Genomic DNA, 22,336 nt, shown 5'->3' with positions numbered 1-22,336 from the left:
TCTTTTTGATCACTGTTTGCCAGGGATCTGGGGCCTTTAAAGTATTCAGGGACCTTCACTGACATAGCTTTGCCTTCTGCATCTCTTCTCTTGAAAACAGCTGGCAAGATAAGTTCTTCCTGATAATCAAGGGTCATCAAGGTTTAGTAACCTTCTGTGGACACCCTTGCAACATCACTGCTTGCAACTGCAGCTGAATGTGGAATGTGGAGGCAATTAAGATAGCAGGAGAGACTGGGCTTACAAACAAAGTGGGAGGCTGGTGGATGTTAAAGGTGCTTAGCAGAGCTCACAGTGTCCTCAATGCAGCTCACAAGTTGTGCTGTCCCCAGCCAACAACTGGTGAGATGCTCTCTGCAGCCCACAGCAGCAGCCAGCATTCCCACTCACTGTGAGGAAAGCACAGCAACAGCAGTGGTGCAACACCAGTCACAGCCGACGCATGGCAAACCCTGTTTTCCTTCTGCTGCAGTGGGAAAAGGAGGTATTTTAACTTCAGGTGTTACTTTGAGTTCTAATCTCAGTGAACCCCTCAACAGTATGAGCAGGTGCAGGATGATAGCTTCAGAGAGAGCTACCTCACTGAACCATGTCTGGTGTAACACATCTGCAGGGATCTCCAGAGCTCAGCCATGCAGCTCCCAGGCACTGCAGGAGCCTCCACTACCCCTGACACCACAGAACACTCAGGATCAAGTCCCTGCTACTGGACTGATGCTTTCACAGCAGGAAATCTGTTTCAAAGGTGGCACGTTTTCTCATATTCTTTGTTTCTTCAGCATAAGAATGAGTTTTGGCAATTTTTCAGTGAAGAGCAGAACTGACTGTTGCTGCAGAAGGGAAAATGTGAGACTTGTCTCCCTGGGCACGTTCCAAATATTTATATTTTGCCTTTAAAAGTCCATTTCTGTTGTCAGATACAGCCTCATTGCTCTAGCAGCAGCCAGAAATACAAGATGGCTTAGAGTTCAAAGCAGGGGAAAAATCAATGCACAGATTTCATTTTATCACACGTACACAATGGTTGGCTGAATTTGCTTCTACCTAACAGCCTGCAGCCCGAACACAGTATTTGCAGACTAATTCACATTTATTTTTAGATTGGCTAACTATTCATTGAATAGGGAGGAACTAACTGAGCAAAGGAGCAAGTGACTTGCATCGCAGAGCTGCACCTATTAGATAGGGAAGGTGAAATGCTGACAGTCACTAGCAGTGAAGAAAAATCTAAACTGGGACAAACATTTAAGCAATTCAAACACACAAGCAGTGAATTATAATTATCATATTATTTGGTTACAGCACTTCTGTTCCTAACTGTTACTTCTTCAGCTGGTGACTTCAAAAGTAAATCAATTGCTTTAGGCAAAACTTAGCTGTAACACTAATGAGCCTTTTTCTAAAAGGAAGTTGCTGCAGGGGACTGTGGTGTCACCAGGTCCTCTTGTTTGCTCCCCAGTTCACCAGTGCATTTCTGCCAATCTTAGCTGCACTCTTACGCTGAAGTTGCCAGAGATAACTTCAGGACCCACGTGAGAGCAAGAGTGTCAGCACTGTAAATAATCCCCAGTGGATCCTGGCTGTGGAAGGGAAGAAACTAGGGGCTGATTGAGTAAGAAGGACTGAGACCTGGAAAGGGGATGGGTAGATGTTTTTGGTGGAAGAAAGGAGTTCCCTTAAGATTGTGAGGCTCTCTAGAAGAACATACTTTTATCACTTTTTATCTTAAAAGCTATTATCTATTGGGCTATGAACAACTCCACAGCTGACATTTAAGCTGAGAGCACAGCAACATTACTGCCATCAGCTGCACCCCAGCAGAGGAAGTAGCAAATAAGTGGCCATTCAGTACATCAGGTCGGCTTGATATTTGGAGAATTCATTGCCTGTTTCCAGAAGAAACATGACTCAGATACATGTGATCAAGAGCATCTGCATAGAAATTGGAGGCAGATGTTTGCTAGCAGGCAAAGCACACGCTTTAGAAGCAATGAGCTTCATTGAAAAGGTGGGTCTTTGAGTTTCTGGAGGAAACAATCTTTTTTGATTACTGCTGTAACGGCAAATATGGAATTACAGTTGCAGTGTCATGCAAACTAGAAAGAACATTAGAAGAAAACAATTCATACTTTCTGTGGTTCTTTTTAAACAGAGTATGCTGGGTGTTCAGAATACTAAGTAACTGCAGTGTAGATGATCTAGAATGAAACATGGTATTAAAATACAGAATGCTGTAACAGAACTTCTTTTGTTATTTGCTTGATTGAAACACAGAAACTGTCCTTTCTTCAAGTCTGAATTCTCTGGTCACAGACACAGTAAGGCAGCCACAACACTATAATGAAAAATTCCCTTTCACTCTATAAGCACATTTAATTTTTATCTTAATCTTTGCTCTGGTATCCCTAAGTCTTCATGTATGCTACCTATGAGATATTGAAATTCTATAGTAAAAGGCTGAAGCAAAAACCTACTGAAATGTAGATACATCAAGTAAACCATTTGTGAGGGATTTTTTTTTTAGTGTAACTGTAATTTGTGCAGGGTTATATAATTTTATAATCTGTGACTTTTTCCTCTAATTCTTTTTTCCAAAACATAATACTACAAATACTACAAATTATGTTGCTTGCTCACTACAGCTCTTGCATAGCCTCCACAATTTTGAACTGTCTGAGCTTGTTCAGTACCTGTTAGTGGATTTGGCTAGACTAATGCTGTTATTTCTATTCCTGCTATTACTTTAACAAATACAATAGACAATACAATATTGAAACATTGGTTCTTTATGTATTTTTAAAATAGGAAGATAAAATGTAGGTGTAGCTTCAGAGCAGCCTGTTTCATGGCCTTAACCAGCCTTCCTCCTTCAACTGTGTTAAGAATGGGTATAGTCAACTAAATATATTGTTATTCTTCTGCAGGTAACATGAACGTTTGTCACTAGAGAAAACTGTGCAAAACAGAACTATTCATAGAGAGTAGTTCTCAATTTCATTTCAAAGAGAAACTTGCCTGGATCACTGTCTTAAATTTCATTTTCATGGGATTAAGGTTATAAGGTATCAGCATGATCTGAGCTTCATTCCCAGAAAACATCTCACACATCCATATAGTGAAAATTGTCTTTTTGCTAGTTCAGGTCTGAGCTTGTTCTTCCCAGTGATAGCATTCTGTCAGTGGGCAAAAATTATGTCCAGTGGAGGCATCAAAGACAGCACTCCTTGGGTATCCAGTGAAGGCAAATGCAGTGGTTTCCTTATCTCTTCTGGAAGCTCTGCATCCTACTATAACAATACCAATGATTTCTTCACAGAAGTACCCTTCAGTTACAAATAAAGACCAGGCTATTGGATCATTAAAAGAGAAGAACACTCCTTGCCTTATTTTGTTAAGTTTCATGAAAATCTGTGAGATTTGGCTGCTGCTTTCTACAGTTGACATCCTGCAGCTTCATTAGGATTATCTGGTATTAGTTTGTAAGTAAAAGTACTTTTTTCACATGCTATCTCCTCTTCTGTCAATGATGAGTAACAGCTACCTTCTCCTTCACTGCTGACTTCTCTGCCTATGGCAAAGAAGTGATACAGAAATAATGTTGAGGCAGTAACACAATAACAAGTAGTTCAACTGCTAACTCCTCTATTCTTCTGAACCATCACTACTACTACTACTACTACTACTACTACTACTACTACTACTACTATGGAACAGGCACTCACCAGTCATTTCAACATTATTGGGAGCAAAATAAGCTGAATCATGTTAGATGAGTAAGCAGATACCCCTCACTTTTACAACAGCACAAACTTCTGATGACAGTTGTGGAATTTTTGGCTTAGATGTCACAAGAGAAATTCCAAAGGGCACAGATGGTGCCATTTCCTGTAGGTGAAAAACTAGTGGATCTTCATCACAAACCCACATTGGTCTGATGGGTTAACAGGCTGCTGTTTGAAGTCTTGCATTTAGTCCTCTTTCCTGATCTGTTTTTTTTATTGTCTGAGTAAAGGGAGGTTTGCTTATTGGCATATCCCAGGCTCTTGAGTTAAGTTCTGCTTTTTACATAATAAGTTCTTTGTCCAGAAAGCAAAGAAATGTGATGACTATAGCTTTTGTTCAAATATCTGGGCTGAATTTTGGGCCATTAAGACTCTTTCCAATTGTAAGATCTTGTTCCCTAAGGCTTTTTTATGTAATGTGTGATAAAGGAGTTGGAAAGCAAATTTATTGCCTCTTTTTCTTAAAGGCTTTCCTTTTCAACCTTGACAGTGCTAACAGGACCTTTACTGCTGCAGGTATTGGATTTCTTTTGAGTGTCTTATTCCTTGATGTCATTAACAAGATAAGTTATCCTTTCCTAAATCTCCTCCTCTTGTCCATATGTTTTTGCATGGCTTCAACGTTAATGTGGAGAAAGTTTCCACTAAGCATAGGGAAGCTCTACAGGCCATCTTGGATTACGAGTGCACATACTGTTCATGGATCTTCATGTATGTTTTCTACGGATATCAGATATTACAGACATCCAAACACTTCCAGTGAGCCAAAAATAACCAGAGCCGCTTTCATGTCGTGTGATACTCCTTTCTTTTACCCAGGTTTCTGGCTCTCTATTTTCGGTTTGGAAACCCCAGTATTCACGTTCCCTGTGGGGACTATTTCTGATGACTTCACAGTTTCATAGTGACACTGAGCAACAGCTGACATCTATCTGCACAGGCTGCAGCCATTTCTATTTCCAGACTGTCTTTATTCTGCTTAGCTAACAATGATACAGCAAATTCCTAATTCACTAGCAAGAGTGAATGAAAAAGCACAGTGTTTTAAAAAGGCTGGGGTAGAAAGAAAATTCATTTTCTACTTTCTAAGGGTGTTGCTACCTTCTGTTCACAAGGATCATCATGACTATTCAAGGAGTGAAAGTATTTAGGGAGATACCAAATCTGCACCCATTTTCCCATGCATTAGTCTAGCAATGAGGAGGGATCATAGAGATGAAAAAGGAACAGCTATGCTGCATGGAGATTTCAACCTTCCTGAGTCTAGGATGTAAGTATAAAATAAAGAGATCTGCCACTTTACTAGTGGAAAAATAAACATTGTCCTGATTAAGTGGATAAAAAAACCAAAACCAGCTTTTATAAAGGTGAGAGGATTCACCACTTTGCACATACAACAGTGACAGAATGAGACAAACCTTTTGCCTACCCCTCTCCCTGGCTACCCCTCCTCAGCAAGGCTGAAGAAGGTGTAGGGCCAGATGATGGCCACAGGTCAGAGCAGGTAGGACACACCTCATGGTCTGGCCTTTTGCTTCCATTTGCTGTCAGCAGAGTGACTGGACTGTGCTTCATCAGTGCTCAAACACTTGAATGTATTGGTATGTATTGCATGGATGTGGTAAAATTACGAAGAATCCCAATGCCCCCATGTGAAACAAAAGTCCCTCTTCCCTCAGCCTCAGTTCACCCAAATGAAAATGCAGAATCTCTCAAACACAGAATTAAGACTCTCATGGTTCAGCCTTTGCTCTTGTATCATGTATTGTTCTAGTGGCAGTACAAAAAAACATTTTAAAATCACATTTCTAACTTACTAGAACAACACCAATATGGCTTCTTAGTGGCCCAGTCATGCAGAGGCCAACAAATTTAATGCCCACGCTTCTAAAATGGCACATTTTTGAAAGCACTATGTCTTATAAAACTTGTAATAGATTTTTTTTTTCATTACTGTAATAATGGTTGCTTTGCTTTCAGAAAGACCAAAGCAACATAATTCAAATGGATGGAAATATACAGACTGAGACTTTCAAAGAGGCCAACAGAAAAGACAAGCATGTCTCTTCCAGTGCTCTCATACATACAGTCTGGATACTTCTGTCTTTTAAAGGATTTTCATATCACAACAGCAGCTTGCTATTTGGAATGCTGGGAGAAGACAAAAGCAACAAGAAAAAGGGAAGGTATTTTATGTTTTTAGATTTTCCTAAATCAGGGTCAACGGCAATGACAAGATGATCAGCTTTGGTTTATCATTAGCATGCAAAACAGAAAAAAAATAACAGATAGGCTGCCCTGTGAACAACAATAAAAGGACATTAGCAAACCCATCCAAATTTTGTTTAAGATGTGTAATTGAATGAATTTCTTTATGAAACTGAATAGACATTATCTTCTCTCATTATGTTTTTCTCATTCTATTGAGAAACCTCCATCCCCGAGCTCATCCTTCTCATGTCCCATTCCCCACCCCCTGCTCGTTCTGCTGGAGCAGAAAATGAACAGAGCTCTGTTTGTCCACCAGTGCCAGCAGCAGCAGCAGAGGCAGCAGTGTCAGCCCTGCAGAAACAGCCTTCTGCCTCTGTGTCCCTGGCTGAGGGGACACCTTCCATTTTTGGGAATCATTCCTATGGGAGAACAGGGTTTGTGAAGGTCTCAAGCAAGCAACGACCTGTTTTAAAAAAGGTAGAAATATTGAAAAACAGAACCACAGCTTATTCAGATTAAGAAGTTTTTACTACCTCCCCTTCACAAAGGGAATGTAAACTACTTGCAGGGGTGTAGGCCTCAGTCCTTTGTGGTGCTCCAGGTACACCTGCAATAGCATGACTTTCATTAATGCAATCTTAAAAACAAGTTGTTCAGCTTTCCTGACCCTGCTCTTTCCAGAGTCTCATTCTTCTGGTAGCTGGGAGCCCTCCGCATTTCCAGTTTAAAAGCACTCATTGTCTGTTCAGAGTCTTATGTTGCTACTCAATTTCCTCTTGTTTGCAGGTAGGCTACCATCTTTCCATCAGAAAACATGATCCCATCTCCCTCACAGACAAACACCTTAATCATGCTCTACCTTTCTTTGCTGGGCTACAGAAACCAAAACCTTTCAGTTTCACCTTCTCAGATAAGATAATGGGGGAAAAAAAGAGAGACATTAATAGCTGGAGATGTTTTTTCCTAATCTTTTGAACTAGTTTGAACTGACCTGCCTTAAGTATGTATGGCCATAACTGTGCAAAGTACCCCAAGTGAAATCTCACTTAGAACATGCATTACCTCCACTGGAGGACAGGTCATCAGATAAATCCTCCAAGACCTTCTATCTTCTGATCTTTATGTTACCCTCATAACTCCTCTTCCCCCTTCCCCACACCACCCCCTCCCCTCAGAAAACAAGGAGCCCTTTTGTGGTTATACTTCAGGCAGCTTGCAATGCCTAGGTAGGAAAACATCCATCTGTATTAATTAGGAGACAACTCTGCTTTAGCAACATTAGAGGTTTGCAATTTGAACTTTTAAGAGTGCTAAGCAAACCAAAACCTATATGCTACTGAAGCTGTTATTTCACTATCATATTTATTCAGAATACTTTCTCCTAGTTGCATGTTTTGAGTCCTTCCATCTACAGTTGATCTTCTATGCTTCTGATTTATATTTTTCTTCATTATCAACCTCTATAGCAACACTACCAGCAGTATCTGTAAGGTAGGGAGATTTTCAGGAGTTTTAAGATCAATGTTGGCTCAGCACAAGTTTAATTTAGAACATATGATGGGTCTGACTGAGCTATTCATGCCATCCACCCCTAATTTGGAACAAGCTTAGTAGTTCAGTTATGGCCTGAAAATGTCTGAAGACAAATTATATATAGCATTTTAAAAATATTTATAATGTTAAAAATGGTCATGAACATCAAAGTCCCTGAAGGGGTGCACAGGTTCACAATGGGGATGTTTCTGTCTGAAGCCTACAGCGAGCACCTTCTCAACACCTGAATCTCTCTGTACATTATAATCATGCACACGTACAACTGACTGGGCTTGACATGCTTCTCTCAGGTTCCCTCAAAGGATTGTCTTTGAAAGAATACACCCAAGAGCAGATGTGGTCTCTGATCCAAAAGGGGCTTTGCTGAGATTGGATTCGCTCAGCACTCCAACAGCTTTATCTCTGGCCATGCAGGTAAGAAGACATTTCTGTTTTCAGGAGCAATGAGACCTAACCACAGGCATGAGACCTAACAACAGGATGAACAGGCATGTGGGGAATGCAGGCAATGTTATTCTTGTCTGTGATCCAGTAATTGGCTTTAAGACTTAGTGAGAATAATCACTCTGACCTTGGTTTGTAGGTTCTTTGAAAAAAGCCACCAATGAGGACACCAGGCATTAATCATGTGCCAGCAGACATCAGCATGCAGGGACAAAAATTTCACTGCTTCTCCTACATGGCATCATGTGGAGCGGAATTCAAAACATGCCACCTGGGCGAGGACAAGAGGGAGCCAGAGGTCAAGCGGTGAAGTAGTCACAGCCATGCCTCGCCAGCACTGTGCCATGCCAGTCCTAGAGAAAAAGTATCTGAAGCAGACTGACCTGGACCTGGCTCTGACATGGTGGGATGTGAAAGGAGGAACACATACAGCTGGGTAGCATGCTGCCTGCTACCACAACTGCATGTCTGAAGGAAGAAGCGGCAGGCATGGATCCTGCGCTAGATAAAAGTCTTGCAGCTTTACAAAGCTCACATACTTCATTTGAAGTCTGGATGTCTTATATGAGATAAATTCCTGTACATCAGCTGAAGTGAGGCCTACATTTAAAGCCCACAGACATAAAGAAGATTTCTAACTAAGCATTTCTTTTGCTGAGCCAAGCCTCTTGTTTGCAAGGAAAGGATCTGTTGGGGACAGGCAGTGGGCACCTTGCTGCTGTACTTACTGTGGGCTGCTTGTCTGCAGACAGCAATGGGATGTGCCTTGGAGGCAGCCTGTGGACAGGCACAGAAAAGGAAAAGCAGAGGAGACAGAAGAGGAGCAGGTATTTGAAGTTTACAGACTACTGTGGACTGAAAAAAGGGCAGTAAATAGGAGGCAGAATGACAAGGTGAAGGGACAGGAGCTGTCCAGGGCCACCAACTACAGCAATGCATGGGAGGCCCCAGCCAAGGGCTGAAACAAAAAAAAAAAAATCTTAAATAAATATGTATAAACAAAGAGACAAAAACAAACTGTAAAACATGAGATTGATCATGGTTGATCCTTCAGGGTTAAGCTTGGCAGGCTGCAGATGCCAGACTGTTGGTTATGGTGCTGCATCACTGAACTGCCACGCAGGAATTCAGTGGAAGACTAAAAAAGAATTGAATTGAGGGCAGCTTCCTATTTTTAAATCCTGTTTCTCTCTTTCTCAATGGTTGTTTTCTTTCTTTCACAAAGGAATTGCAAAACAAAGGGATATACACAGATTTGAGGTTATAGAATCTTACCTGGCTGAAACAGAAAGAAGGAAAGTGTAGAGGTATTTGATTCTAAATGTCAAGAGACTACAGAGGCACAATTCTCCATGGAATGCAAACGAGAGACACTCATGCTTGCAGATGCCTTTGAAACCAACTCCTAGAAGTTGCAATAGTAACCTCTTGCAAAACAGCTACTAATCCTTTCTTGTAATTGTTCCAACCTCTCAGTGCATCCCTCACCCATATGCTGTGTCAACAGCAAAGTAGGACAGTGCTTAGGGCTCCACACTTCTGTAAGTGTGTTAAGAGCGAAAAAACCCCAAAACAACAAACTCAAGTGTTCTTTGCTTGGCTGCAGAGAGACTTCCCTGTCCAGCCAATTTGCTTCTTTCTTGTCACAGCACTCCATACTCAGAGCTCTCAAGAGACTGTGTTCATATCTAATGGTTTCATGTGCTGCTACTAATCTCTTTTCTTGAAAAAAGGTCAAGGATTTTAGCGAGTCATATTTTTTCCTCTATTTATTTTTACAGTTAAGCACAGGTTATCCTTTATCACCAGCTGGACAAGTATTGATTTAACATTCTTCTCAATGCTGGTCTCAATACAGAACTTGACAGCCTTCTCATTAAGCTGAACTTGCACTGGCATGCCTCCTTTGTCTACTTTAGACTTCCAGCAGAATGACAGAGGAAAAAGTTTCTAGTTTGTTATTCAGCAAGATATTATATTATATTATATTATATTATATTATATTATATTATATTATATTATATTATATTATTAGTGATGAAATTATGGCCCCACAGTCACTTTGACTGGAGCGCTTCAGCCCTTCTAGAGCAGTGAAAGCTTTCATGACCCAGGACTTCTGGGATGTGGTGGTATTCTTAAAGCCAAGGTTGTCAGGCCTTTCCCTTTCAGACAGCTTGATCTTAACCCCTTTCTTACCACTCACTTCTCCTTTCAAATCTCTGGATGCACACAGAACACAATGGACCCCACATCTGCAAGCGTGACCAAACCCTTGGAGCTCAAAGTCACAAATATGTAACTTCACATGAGGTTTCCTTGGCAAAGTCCCGAGGCAATGATTGTGCCTTCGTTAGATATTTTCTCCTCAGTGATGCAACCACCCACAAGTGGTAGGAGCTTGCAGCTTATAAAAATGGCATGATGTGATTTGGAAAAGCTAGCCCACAACAACACTGGCCTTTTCTGGACTGCGACTCAAAGCTCACTGACAGGTCAAGCCTAGAATAAAATAAATGCCAAGGAGGATACCTGCTGTGATTTATTATGAATTTACTTAAAGAGAAACACTGGCCTCTGCACAGTATTGACAGAAAAAGCCCCACACTACTCATATACTAGAAGGCGCTGCTGATGAAAGCTCTTCCCAAGACTGTTACAATGCTGGAGCATGTCCTGACCAGTAGACCGTTGACTGCATCTCAGAAAGCTCCTAAGAACGAGACTCTGAATGCTGAAAGGTCGTCATGCTTTCATGCCTTGAAATAAAACACTCTGAAGCAAAATGACTACCCACAAGTATATAAAGAACAGTGGTGCAGTGATCAGGACTGCTATCAAGGTCACATTCTGGAAAGGTAAAATCCATGTACAAAACCATGGATTCAAAAACAAAACAGCATTTGCACATGCAACATGTAACCAGAGATGGCTCAAACTATAAGCCACAAATCAGGTCCATGAGCAGTTACAGCCCATCTCCTTATTTCTTTGACCATTTAGTCTTGCATACAAGTCAATAGTAATCAAGACAGTACTTCAGCACCACTCAGTGTATAATTCTCCTATAAAGGCAGTCTCCCGCTCACAATGCACCACTTACATGTGTGTCTTCAAGAATCATGTGAAAAACGTGTTTAACTGTGTCAAAAAAAGCTTTCAGTAGATCACTGCCTTTGGTGTTTTAATGCGCTGAAAAATGTTGTGCAGTTTGGATTTTCATCCTCTTTTAAAATGAATGCTTAACTCTGCAAAATCTTTACAATCCAGCATAACTACAGGAGAAGCTGACAGGGCTGTCACACTAAATTTGGAGGCTCACACTGCCAGTTGTTATATGCTACTAAGTGCAGAGAAAAATGACCAGAGATGTCAAGTATATCACCTGGCATTTTCACTTTTTTAGGGCAGAGTTGGTGGCTGGCTTAAACTCATCTTCTTAGCTGGCTTCTTGGGCTGAGTGGGTTGCAAATAATTCTAATGTTCAAAGTCATATCCAAAATGGCACAGTGAAGGAGGAAGGGGGATGGACTGATGGAATAAATTACCTAAGCCAGTAGCAGGATGAGGGCAAAATGTATGGGCACCCTGGTAGCCATCAGGAAGAGGTGCTGCACTGCATTTCCAGTCTGGTAACAAAGCCACAGAGACATCTGTGTAACTAATACACTCCAGCACCCATGGAACAACCAAGCAAAGGACCTGAAGAACTGAACTGGAAAGGCAGTAAGAATGGGTGAGAAAGGTCAAGAAAGGGTACAGGGCTGTGGGCATACACCATTTGGGACCACAGGACTTAAACCTCCCCTGTGCTTGCCTTTACCACAGTCTTACATCTCACAGTCTTACCACAGTTTATGCCTTTAAAAAAACTCAGCAAGCCTCCAGCTAAAAAGCAGAGTTAAGATCTCCCTTACTTCCACACTCAACACTCTACTTCTCTCATATTGGAAAGGTTCATGCATTTTGATAAGCTTATTTTGTTTCGATTTTTTCTCCTCAGCTCTGCCAGGGAGACCCTAACACAGTGTATTGCTCACTCAGGTAGCAAAGGGCATGCTGCCTCCAGTGAATGCTTCTAAAAGGAACAAGACAACCATTCACAGTCAATACTTCCACTAGCTAGGTAGATCTGACTTCTCCCCCTAGCAACTGCTCTCTGTATGCTGAATCTAGGAGACAGCATGTGAAAAACAGGATGCTGTGAAAAAACTCTATCATGACTGCTGATTATTAGTTAAAGAAATTCCTCACATCTGAGTTGCAGGTTTTTCACACTTTACCTTAATAAGAGGCCATAACTACAGTGCCCTTCTAGAGTGTATTGGATGCCTTTGAGGAGAATGTGGTTCTCAAGCTCAGAAAATGTGGTCTTCAGGTTTGACCCATTATGTACAGCACTTTACAGTGACCTCAGCACTCTTTTTTTTTGTTAACTCACTGAATTTGAGCCTATGGAAAACACCACCACCACCACCTAATAATGTCTAAAGGTCAGCACTCTTTGTGCCACACTTTAGAAGGAGGTAAAGTGTGAGACGGAAAAACTTCTGCTGTTTAATTGGAAAATCATCTGGAAACCTTTTCATTTTAAACTGTGTTTACCACCCCACTCTTTCTCAGTGCTCCTGTCTACATTCTTCTCCACAGCAGTGACCTAGCCAACCTTGTCTCCCCTTTCCTCTCCTTCATGACCACACCATAGTTCATACACCTGCAGATGGTTATCAAACTCCCTCTTCCATCCAAGCTATAAATGCTTCATTTCTATAATCTTTCCTCTTGCGTAACTGACATTTTTTCCCCTCTCAACAGAACCAAAAATGTGAAGTGTCTTCCCACCCCTGTGATGCTGCTAACAATTCATTTTCTTTTCAAATGACCTAAAGATTTTTTAATTGGTAAGATGCTGACAGAGGAAATGGCAATTATGGACTTCTTCAAGTATCTGTCTTCCATCTGCAGGACAACAGAGATTTGAGATCAAAGGCTGCCAGATTCTAGTAGCACATTGGTATGCTGTAGCAAGGAAAGTGTTTGCCTTGAGGAGCGAAGATGCCAGGGGCAGATCAGAGGCTACCTCACCTTAACAACCCATAGCTACAGGAACAGCAGCTACTGTGTACTAACACAGAGGTTACAAAAATAAGATATTGGTCATTGGTATGCAGCAGAAGGAAGAAGGGGAGTAGGGAGTGAACAGGAAAAAGAGTCCAGTTAAATCTAGACATAAATTATACATTTTCAGGAAAGTAGATGTCAAACACCACATTAAAAAAAAAAACAAAACCAAAACAAACAAGGGGACATTGGGTGATGTGGTTGCACCCCTTATACCTACACAAGCTGCACATCTAACTTGATGAAGGAAAAAAAAATCAGTCCTGGCTGACAGGCACCACTTCAGCCAGTATGGGTGAGAATCATGCCAGCACATTAAAGCTCAAGTGCAGCCTGCATCTGACTTCATTCGCTAATTTACGTGCAAAACACAAGTAAGAAGGCCAGAAGACAGACCATCTCCTAGCCAAAAGCCTTTCAAATCTATTTGTAACAAACAGACTGGCACATGTATTGGTTCAGTGAGCTTTCAGCCCCACAGAACCCTGTACTTTCACAAATGTTTACAAGGTGTTGGAAACAGGTAATGAAGAAATATAAAACCATGTATGTTCTCCAGCTCCTATGCATGTGAATTTTCTCTTCACTCCAGTGAAAATTTTCTGGACTGTAAAAATTGAAAAGGGTTGAAAAAAAAACTGCCTTAACAATGCAGAAATACTATGTGAAGCAAAACATTTGAAAATAAGTAGTGTCTTGCAGTTTATTCACTTCCCACACTGAAAGCTAAACTCTTGCTGAACCACTACTTCAGTAAAGCAAACCGGACATGTCGGGCAACAGTGTCCACCCTTTCTCCAACAGTAACACTCCAGTCAAAACAGGAACAGTGAATTTATCTGGGAAAATAATTATAATGGCACTTGAGATTTCACGCCCTTGTAGCACTTATTTTTTTCAACAAACTTCTCCTCACTCTCCAGTATTTTTCCTTAGTCCTTTTTTAGAATGCCCTTGGAAAGGCTGTGGAAATCAACTGTGATGTTGCAAGTAACAATGCTCTACTTCAGCCCTCTTTGGAACAAAATGCATATTTACACCTGGAATTTTTCTTAGTTAAAGTTTCACGCAGGCTCTTTTATTCTGCATTACATTGGAATGGAACTCATCAAGAAAAAGTACACATGTAGAAAAACTCTATAGCAAGGTAGTGACATCCTGTGGAAAATCTGAAAGAGAGGTGATACCATAAAGAAGACAGGACATGGGAAAACTGCAGAGCTTTGCTGTTTCAGACAGACACTGAAGTGCACAGATCATTTGCATCTCTCATGGTGGTTCTTTTTAAATGTTTCTATCTAATGGTTATCTGAAAACACAGTGGTGGTGTCTAAAACCATAGATACAGCAATATCATGTCAGTAGAAAATCAAGCAAGCAGAAAGAAGTGCAATCTGATGATCTAATTGCATATTAACATTCCTGTTTCCCTCACCCCAAAATCCATAGATTTCCAAGCACAAAGAACATGAGGTAGCAACGGGTGATTAAATTAGCTTGTTAAAATAAAAGATAGTTACAAATTACCCATATTTCTTTTAAGAGAGACATGTTCTGATATGTCATTTAAACTGGAATTGAGCTCAGCTGTAATATTTGTTATTTAAAAACATCACAGATTTCTCAAAGTAGCTGCAAAGCAAAATCTGTTTGGAATTGCTCAGTTTTCTGCATGGAGTTTTCTGCATGAGCTGGCAGATATATTTAAATTTTCTATTTATACAGCAACTTACATCCATGTTTTACAAATATGAAGGAATATACTTTGTAACTGCCTTGTGAAGCACATCACTATTTTAGAACTGAAGAAACTCACACAAAGAGAAATGTCTTGTCTAGCATCAAGATAGGAACAGATAGAATCTGCACTTTCAGAGCTGGAGCCTTGAGTGTATGCCTTCCTTAAATATAAAAAGACACTTTAGTCATAATATTGGTCATGTCGTGTAAGCCTTTGTACACAACCAAGGTCTTCAGGCAGCAGCAAAATGACCAATTATTAAAAAGAAATCAGTTCAGACCAAAGCAAATGTGAAGAGAAATCAGCTTTCTTGGTTTTGGAAAAAGGCAGCAAAAAGAAATAAAAGAGTAAAGTCCCAAAACAAAGCAAATGGTCAGCTCACAACCAAAAGTTTTACTGCAGAGATTTCTCAACATGATGCAAAATACAGTGGTTCAAACCCCTTTCAAAATCCCAGTTTTGAACCCATGTTTTAAAATTAGACTTTGGGTATTTTCAACTCCTGCTTTCAATTCCTGATGCTGTCTTAGTCTTCTAGATTTTCACTGGCATAGGGAGGAGAAGACAATTACCCTATCTCTGAAATAAGTATGAGAAGTATGTGTTTACCCCATGCACCTTTTTCAGTGGATATCCAATGATATTATGACTGGAGTATCTCTAGTGAGGGCTCTCCAGCCTTGAGACTGGGTACTGGGACTGCTTGGAAAAGTTGTAAATGTTCCTTGTCTCCCATTGCATGAGTTAGTCTCCTGGTAGGGAGAATTATTTCCACCCCACTGACCTCAAAGTTTTATTTTCCAGCAACCTGGTGGGAAAATACAATCCAAACTTACAGTTTTGAGATTAATTAAATTACATCATGAAAAAGGGGCTGGTTGGTGCTGCATGGAGTTGTTTCCCCACCCCTCCCTTCCAACCTGTCCTGGAAATAAGCTCTCTCTACAGCTCTATAGATAGCAAATTCCTTCAGACATGCTTCATGGTTATCACCAAGTACAAAACCTGCCCGTTCTTAAACTTGAAGCATAAGAAAATCCAGAGAAATCCTTAGAGCCGAGCTGACACAGCCATGGGAGGTGGGAGGCAGGGAACTGGATGGTTTTGTGAAGGAAGGAAAGAGCAGGATAAAAAAAGGGAAGGTACTGACAAATGACACAAAACAGGTCCTAGCTCAAGATTATGTATTTTACACTATGGCAACGTGGAACACTGCAGGGAATGGACACCTCATTAATAGTGCAGATTCATTCTCATAATTTCTAGTACCATGTGAAATCTCCAGTGGTGATAGCCCCAGTGCTCTTCCTAGCCTGTTTATTTTGTACCTCGCGTGCTATAAAATGCAAATAGATATTGGTTTAGCCGCCAGGAGTAAGTCTTTGTCACCATTAAGAACATTAGCTCTTTGTTGAGATTTGGCTTTTATCTGCAAATGTTTTATGAGATCTTTGACTTCTTCCCAGATCTCAGCAGGCACTGCTTGCTGTGAAATGCCAGCAAAAAATGCTCCGCGTGAGTGGTGAATGCAATGCCTGGTGTGTAACACCCACTGCAGTAACACAGACTTATAAACCTAATTAATCTCTTGGGCAGTCTCAAGAGCTGTCCACGTGTTCTAGAGCCCACCTAGCACAGGTGTGAAAACCCCCAGTGCTTGGCAGATGACCATTTAGGAGCCAGGGCTGGAGGTCTCAGGCTGGCATGCATGGGGAAGTAAAGCTGCACTGCTTACAAAAAAGTCTCTGGAGACAGCACTGAGGTATATATCCCTGAAACCTACTACTTCAGGTGTGTGTGGTTTGGTGTTTAATCCTTCATAGAGCATCTCACTAGGATTTGCTCTCTCTAAACAGGGAAGTTAGATATATTTCAATGGTCATTCCTAGCTATTTCCCTGGCTATTTGGCTGGTGAATTCTGCAAGAGAAACTACTTCAAAATAATGCCATGGAAAATAACAACAACAACAACAAATTCTGTTTATAGTATACTCTGTATATGTTTTCTTCTTCAACATGATTTAGTCTAAATTTAATTTATAATGCTATGTAGTTCACATTCATTTAAAATAAATAGGGCATTTCCATCATTAGTAATGCAGTTGTGGTAATAACATAGTCATGCTGTACACCAATTACAGGATGTTGTTAGCTTTCTTGTTTATATGGTACTGAAGTCCTACACAATTTAAACGAGTCCCTGACCTCTTACAACATCAATAACAGGAGTACTTTGCACTCACACATCACCTCCCATCTCAGAGTGCTTCTGACACATGAATTTTCATTACATCTACATACAGGTAGGTGTCTAGGCACACTTCAAAGGCAGGGAAACTGTGCCATGGAAAGGTTACACAATTTGGCACAAATCCTTTGTGAACAGTTGGGAATGTGAACTCTTCCATTACTTGTTTTGGACGTCCAGACAATAATGCTTACCCCAAAACCAAGCTTCATAAGGCATTAATCAAAATGTTTAACCCCCTACCAAGTTTGCAAGTGGCATGGGCAGACAATAAGCTCACTAATTCTTTTTGATACATTATTCATGACTTGTTCTCCTCTTCTGGCAACTTTCCTTTTTTAAGTAAAAAAAAAAAAAACAAAAAAAAACCAAAACACAAACAACCAAAAAAAAAGAAAAAAAAAACAGACCAAAAAACCCCAATCAAATACAAGAAGAAAAACAGCAATTACTGCAAAATAATTTGGAATACAAAACACTTAGCATTTCCTTTATGGCTAGTCTGTTGGATGTTAAACACTTCAACATGGGCAATGAATGGCAAGTTCTCTGCAAGGACCAGAGAAAGGGGCAGCAGGGTTGTGCTTGCTCGGTTTTACTTTCCAAGGGCCCACAAGCCACTGGACACTGCATCTGTGTACTTCAGTTATGTTGGCACACCAAACTGCCTGGCCAGCAGCTACCGACAGAATCTAATGATCCAGGGGCTTGCTACATGATAGCTACAGAGTTAAAAAAAACCCCAAACAAAAAACCGGTCCTAGTGTTTCCATTGATAATTGAGGGACCACTGCAAACAGGCCTTGAGATCCAAATCCTGCTCTTTGCCACCCCATGAGCATCAGAGAGAGTTACCAGCCACGCTTGCAAAATTTATTTAGCGCAACCTAGGGTTGAGTTGGCTCTTCTGACAAAGTTAGTGAATTTATGCACACCTCAGCTTTCCCCCTTTGTAAAAATGCTGATGCAAGTGCACACTTACAAGTCAGGCCACCAGAATAGGAGAGCAACTCTGGAACTGTGTTAAAAAGATAACTGGTGCAGGTGGTGATGGAGTTTTAAGCCCACAGGGTAGCAATGCTGTTATTTGCTGGTTGAGTTGTTTGAGGTTGTGCTGCTCTCCATCACATGGGAGGCATTTATTTATTTATTTATTTATTTATTTATTTATAAGCAAGTACATCCAACATTTTTCAAGGGAGCCAGAATTTTTAATGCAAACTTTGCTCTCCAATGACTGAGCTCTACATACAACAGTAATTATTGTTAATCTCAGGGTAAGATGTTGAGAGTTGAAAGCTCCACTCAATGGCAGAATAAAAAGGACCATCTCTCTTCTGGTAGTGTTAAGCTCTTGGGGTGAAAATGTTCTGTTATATGTATTTGTGTATGCATACATAGACTTGGAGAAAAAAATACACATAGATGCGTGCACATGAATACACACATTACGGTCACATGGAGACACAGATTTGAGTGGAGAAGGAACATTTAGCCAAAATATTTGGGACTATTTTCCTGAAGGCCATACTCTTAGGAAGAAAGGTATGTAGTATTTCATTTCATAAAAGCTATGTATCACTGTAAATAAACTGGAAATGGGTTGCAGAAGGAAATCCAGAATGTAACTTAGAAATGGTTTATCCTGCTAATATTCTGGTCATTTACCTGGTCATGCATCAGGACTACCTTTTTTAGTAGAGGAAGAAGAATCAGGTATTTGTTTGGGAGACTTTATGAGGTGAAGAAATGAGGTCAGCTCACTAGATTCAAGTAACTCGGTAATCTAAGCCTTGTCCTAAAGCATTGTTGGATTAGAGTCCAGGATCAACAGGAGGCTCTTCACTGGCTGCAGCGGTTCTGGAATTGACTTCAGGAGCTGAGCTCATTAGTTCTTAAGCACTGTGCCAGCATTTTTTACTTCCTGTAAACTAAACAGACTTGCCATACCAAGCGTCTTATATGGGGCAATGGTGACAGCCTTAACCTATGTTCTACAAACAATCTTCAGCCTTACTGTAAATTTCCCTTAACCTAGCAAGAAACCTAGAGGCAGCTGCCTACCAAGGATCTGGTAATTTTCTAGTGATGTTTGCTATTGACTACAACAACTCAACACACAGAAAAGCCTCTCAAGGTAATAGAAAAAAATACGTGATTCTGTTTCTCACTTTTCAGTCGGAGGTATCTAACAGTATCTGGTTTTGCTAAGAAGGCTATGCTTTGAACACTCTAATTCCAAATACTCTCCCCATTTGAGGGAGCAATGTATGAATACCATACATCAAAAGAGTTTATGACTTACAGCATTTCTTACACATCTCTTCTTCCCTGGTCAGGCGAGGTCCATTCTGTCTATAATTTTTTATAGTAATCTCTTACTTCTGACCTGCAGTTCACCTGTCTCTTTTACAGGATTGTCCAGAGCAAGTAATATTCCTCTATGTAAATGCTACTTCCCTTATAATTCTTAGAAATCTGCATTATCTGCAGGATGCATTCACAGGAGGGGGTACTGCAGCCTTTGCAGAGTTATCTATTGGCACACCTATTCTTCTATGTTGCTTCCATTCATCCCTTACATTAAAATTATTACATTTTTTGAAAATATACAGCAGAAAGGTGACTGGCTCAGCCAGTCAATGTAGTTTCAGCCTCCCAAGTCCAACAGTAATGTCGTACAAGTGCAAAAAGAAACTTTATATATTACATAGAGGCAAATAAAATCAATGTCCTTTTGTCTATAAGAGGAACCCTTCAGACCTGGAGTAGCTTTGTCCCTGCTTCAGTTTCCTGATTTCCATGAAGGTAAGGCTGGTAGAAAAACTATCTTTCCAGTTTCTGCTCCTAAAAGAAGCTAGAGTTCTAGCAGGCTGGATTTCTCCCTTTTCAATTAAATATCTCCCCAGGCAGCCATCTGAGACCCAAGTCTCCTGAAAGGCCAATCCTATGACTTGGCTATCAAACAAAACACATTTTCTAAGTTATTTTTGTCCCTAACACTGTCAAAGCTGTTTAAGTGTTTACATGTATCATTCACAGATTAACATCCCTCCTTTGTCACTGGTACTCAGACAGACAGAAGGACCCCCACTTATAAAATTACTTGCAAATTTTTGAAATCCTGGTTAAGAGCACACTGAAGTCATGGGAATGTTTTTTTTATAGGCTGACATTTACCTTGAATTGAGCTGACCTTGTACGAAGCAAACTGTATGAATGCACCTGTCATATGCAGTTTGTTGAGTGCACTGCTTTCAATTTAACTTCTACTGTATGTAATTAACATGGCATAGTTATTAGCATTTAAATCTCCTTTTCCTTTGTCATTTCTATATTTAGATTTCCCTTCCCTCTCCCCCCCTGCCCCCAGTATGTTTTAAAGAAGACTGACTTAGTAGGAAAGCACACAGTTGTTAGTCAAAGATGGAATTGTATTTTTAAGTATCAGGTTTATTCAAAGGACTAGGAATCAAAATGCGATTGACACAGCCATGACAAACATATTGTTAACGTTAGCTATTTTTTCCCACTGTCGTATTTTTCCTTTCACTTTCTTCTTTACAAATGCTTGAAAATACCCACTAATTTTCTGGTATCTTTGCTCAAGAAGCATAGGAGCAAATGTCTATTCTTCTTAGCCAAACTTAGTGACTTAGGACAAGGATAAAGCTATTTGGGGTGCAATACCTAATGTGGCTGCCCAGCTTAACACTTGCGAGTAAGTAGCAGTGTGTACCATCCTACTAAAAATGTAATGAACAGGTCCTGTGTAGCACAGCCTAACAAAAGACGGGACATGGATTGTCATAAATACCGAAACGTGAGAGCAGAGATTCCCCACGCCCCAGTGCATTGGCGAACGAGCTCTAGCTAGGGCAGAGGAGGGGGCACGTCAAGCACTGAACATGTTCTCGGTGCAAACGTAGCAAGCGAGGATTGGGAGATAGAACCTTGATGGCTGTATGTCAGGGAGATGGGCTGACGGCGGGTTCGGATGCACCGGGCTATCTGCTCGGTGCCCATGCCAAGGGACAGCCTTAGGTCACCAACACCGCTGCAGAACCGCAGCAGTGCTGAGGCGCACAGAACATCAGCGGGGGAAGGGGCGCAGCCGGAGGTTCGCCTGCCCGGAGCCCCGCCGGGAAGTCTCCCCGTCCCCGCGGGATGCCGCGCTCCTCCCGCGATGCCCGGCGGGGGCCGAACCGCTGCGACAGCGGCAGCGCCGGGGCGCGGAGGGGCCGCGGCTCCCTTGGGCAGCGGGCGGCAGCAGCCGGGTAGCCCGGCCCGCGCCCCGCTCCAGCCGCCGCCGAGCCGCACTGCACTAGGCTAGGGGCTGCTGCACCTGAGCGGCCGTGTCAGCGCGGGGACAAACCACTGCCAGCCCCCGGACAAAGCATTATGTAATTTCAGATTATATAATCCTGAAATGCGAGGGAGAAAAATTCCCAAAAACAACTCAGACCCCGCCGTCCTTCCCCGGGCATCTCCTGGGGGTGCGGCGCAGCCCGGGACAGATCGCTCGCTGCCCCCACCGGTGCAGGGGCCGCAGTCCCCGCCCGGCGCGACGAGCCGGGGCAGGACGGCGGGGCACGGCTCGGTTCGGCTCGGCTCGGTTCTCCGTCCCTTCCCTTGCTGGCGGAGGCGCCGACCGCGCCAGCCCGGCGCTGCCGGAGGGCGGGCGGGAGGGACAGGGTCGCTCCCCGGAGAGGCGCTGCCTTACCTGCTCCCCGAAGTCGATGGCGATGTTGGTGATGCCGAGAGGGACCAGGAACCGGATCAGGGGCCAGTAGTTAGTGAGCGCTGGAAATTTCACCATAGTCCCAGCTGCGCGGTGACCCGCGGCGCATCTGCCGAGGCAGGAGACGGCGCGGGAGGACGGCGGGGGGGAAGGATGAAAGGGCACCGGAGGAGGGTGCGTGCGTGTCCCTGTGCGTGTGTGCGGGCGGGGAGGGGGTGGGGGGGAGATAAGGGAGAGGGAGAGGAGCAGCAGAGCCCCCTAAAAATAAAGAGCCGGGGAGCGGGCGGGGTGCCGGGCCGGTCCCTCCCTGCCCGGCGCGGCGCTGGCTGGGCGGCGGGGCGCGCTGTGCTGCCGCCTTAGCAGGAGACCCGAGAGATCAAGTCCATCCCCGCCGCCCTCCTCCCACACAACAATGATCCGCCGCCGCTGCCGCCGCCGCCGCCGCTGCCGGAAAAAGAAAGAGGAGGGACACCGCCGCCAGCCACTCGTGCGG

The 22,336-nt window shown here is 42.3% G+C and overlaps 1 protein-coding gene across 1 annotated transcript in view; it reads right to left on the bottom strand.

The window, feature by feature from the left end:
• ANKH (ANKH inorganic pyrophosphate transport regulator) overlaps positions 1 to 21,921 on the bottom strand; it is a 97,825-nt gene extending 75,904 nt beyond the window's left edge. The window contains exon 1 of the mRNA XM_062499649.1: positions 21,826 to 21,921. Coding sequence (XP_062355633.1) covers positions 21,826 to 21,921 — 96 coding nt within the window. The remainder of the gene's footprint in view (positions 1 to 21,825) is intronic.
• Between the last annotated feature and the right edge of the window lie 415 nt (positions 21,922 to 22,336).

The sequence above is a fragment of the Cinclus cinclus genome, chromosome 1 (assembly GCF_963662255.1).
Source record: "Cinclus cinclus chromosome 1, bCinCin1.1, whole genome shotgun sequence".
NCBI classification, from domain to species: Eukaryota; Metazoa; Chordata; class Aves; order Passeriformes; family Cinclidae; genus Cinclus; species Cinclus cinclus.
The sequence above is the reverse complement of the archived record's forward strand: the minus strand, read 5'-3'. Positions and strand labels throughout refer to the sequence as shown.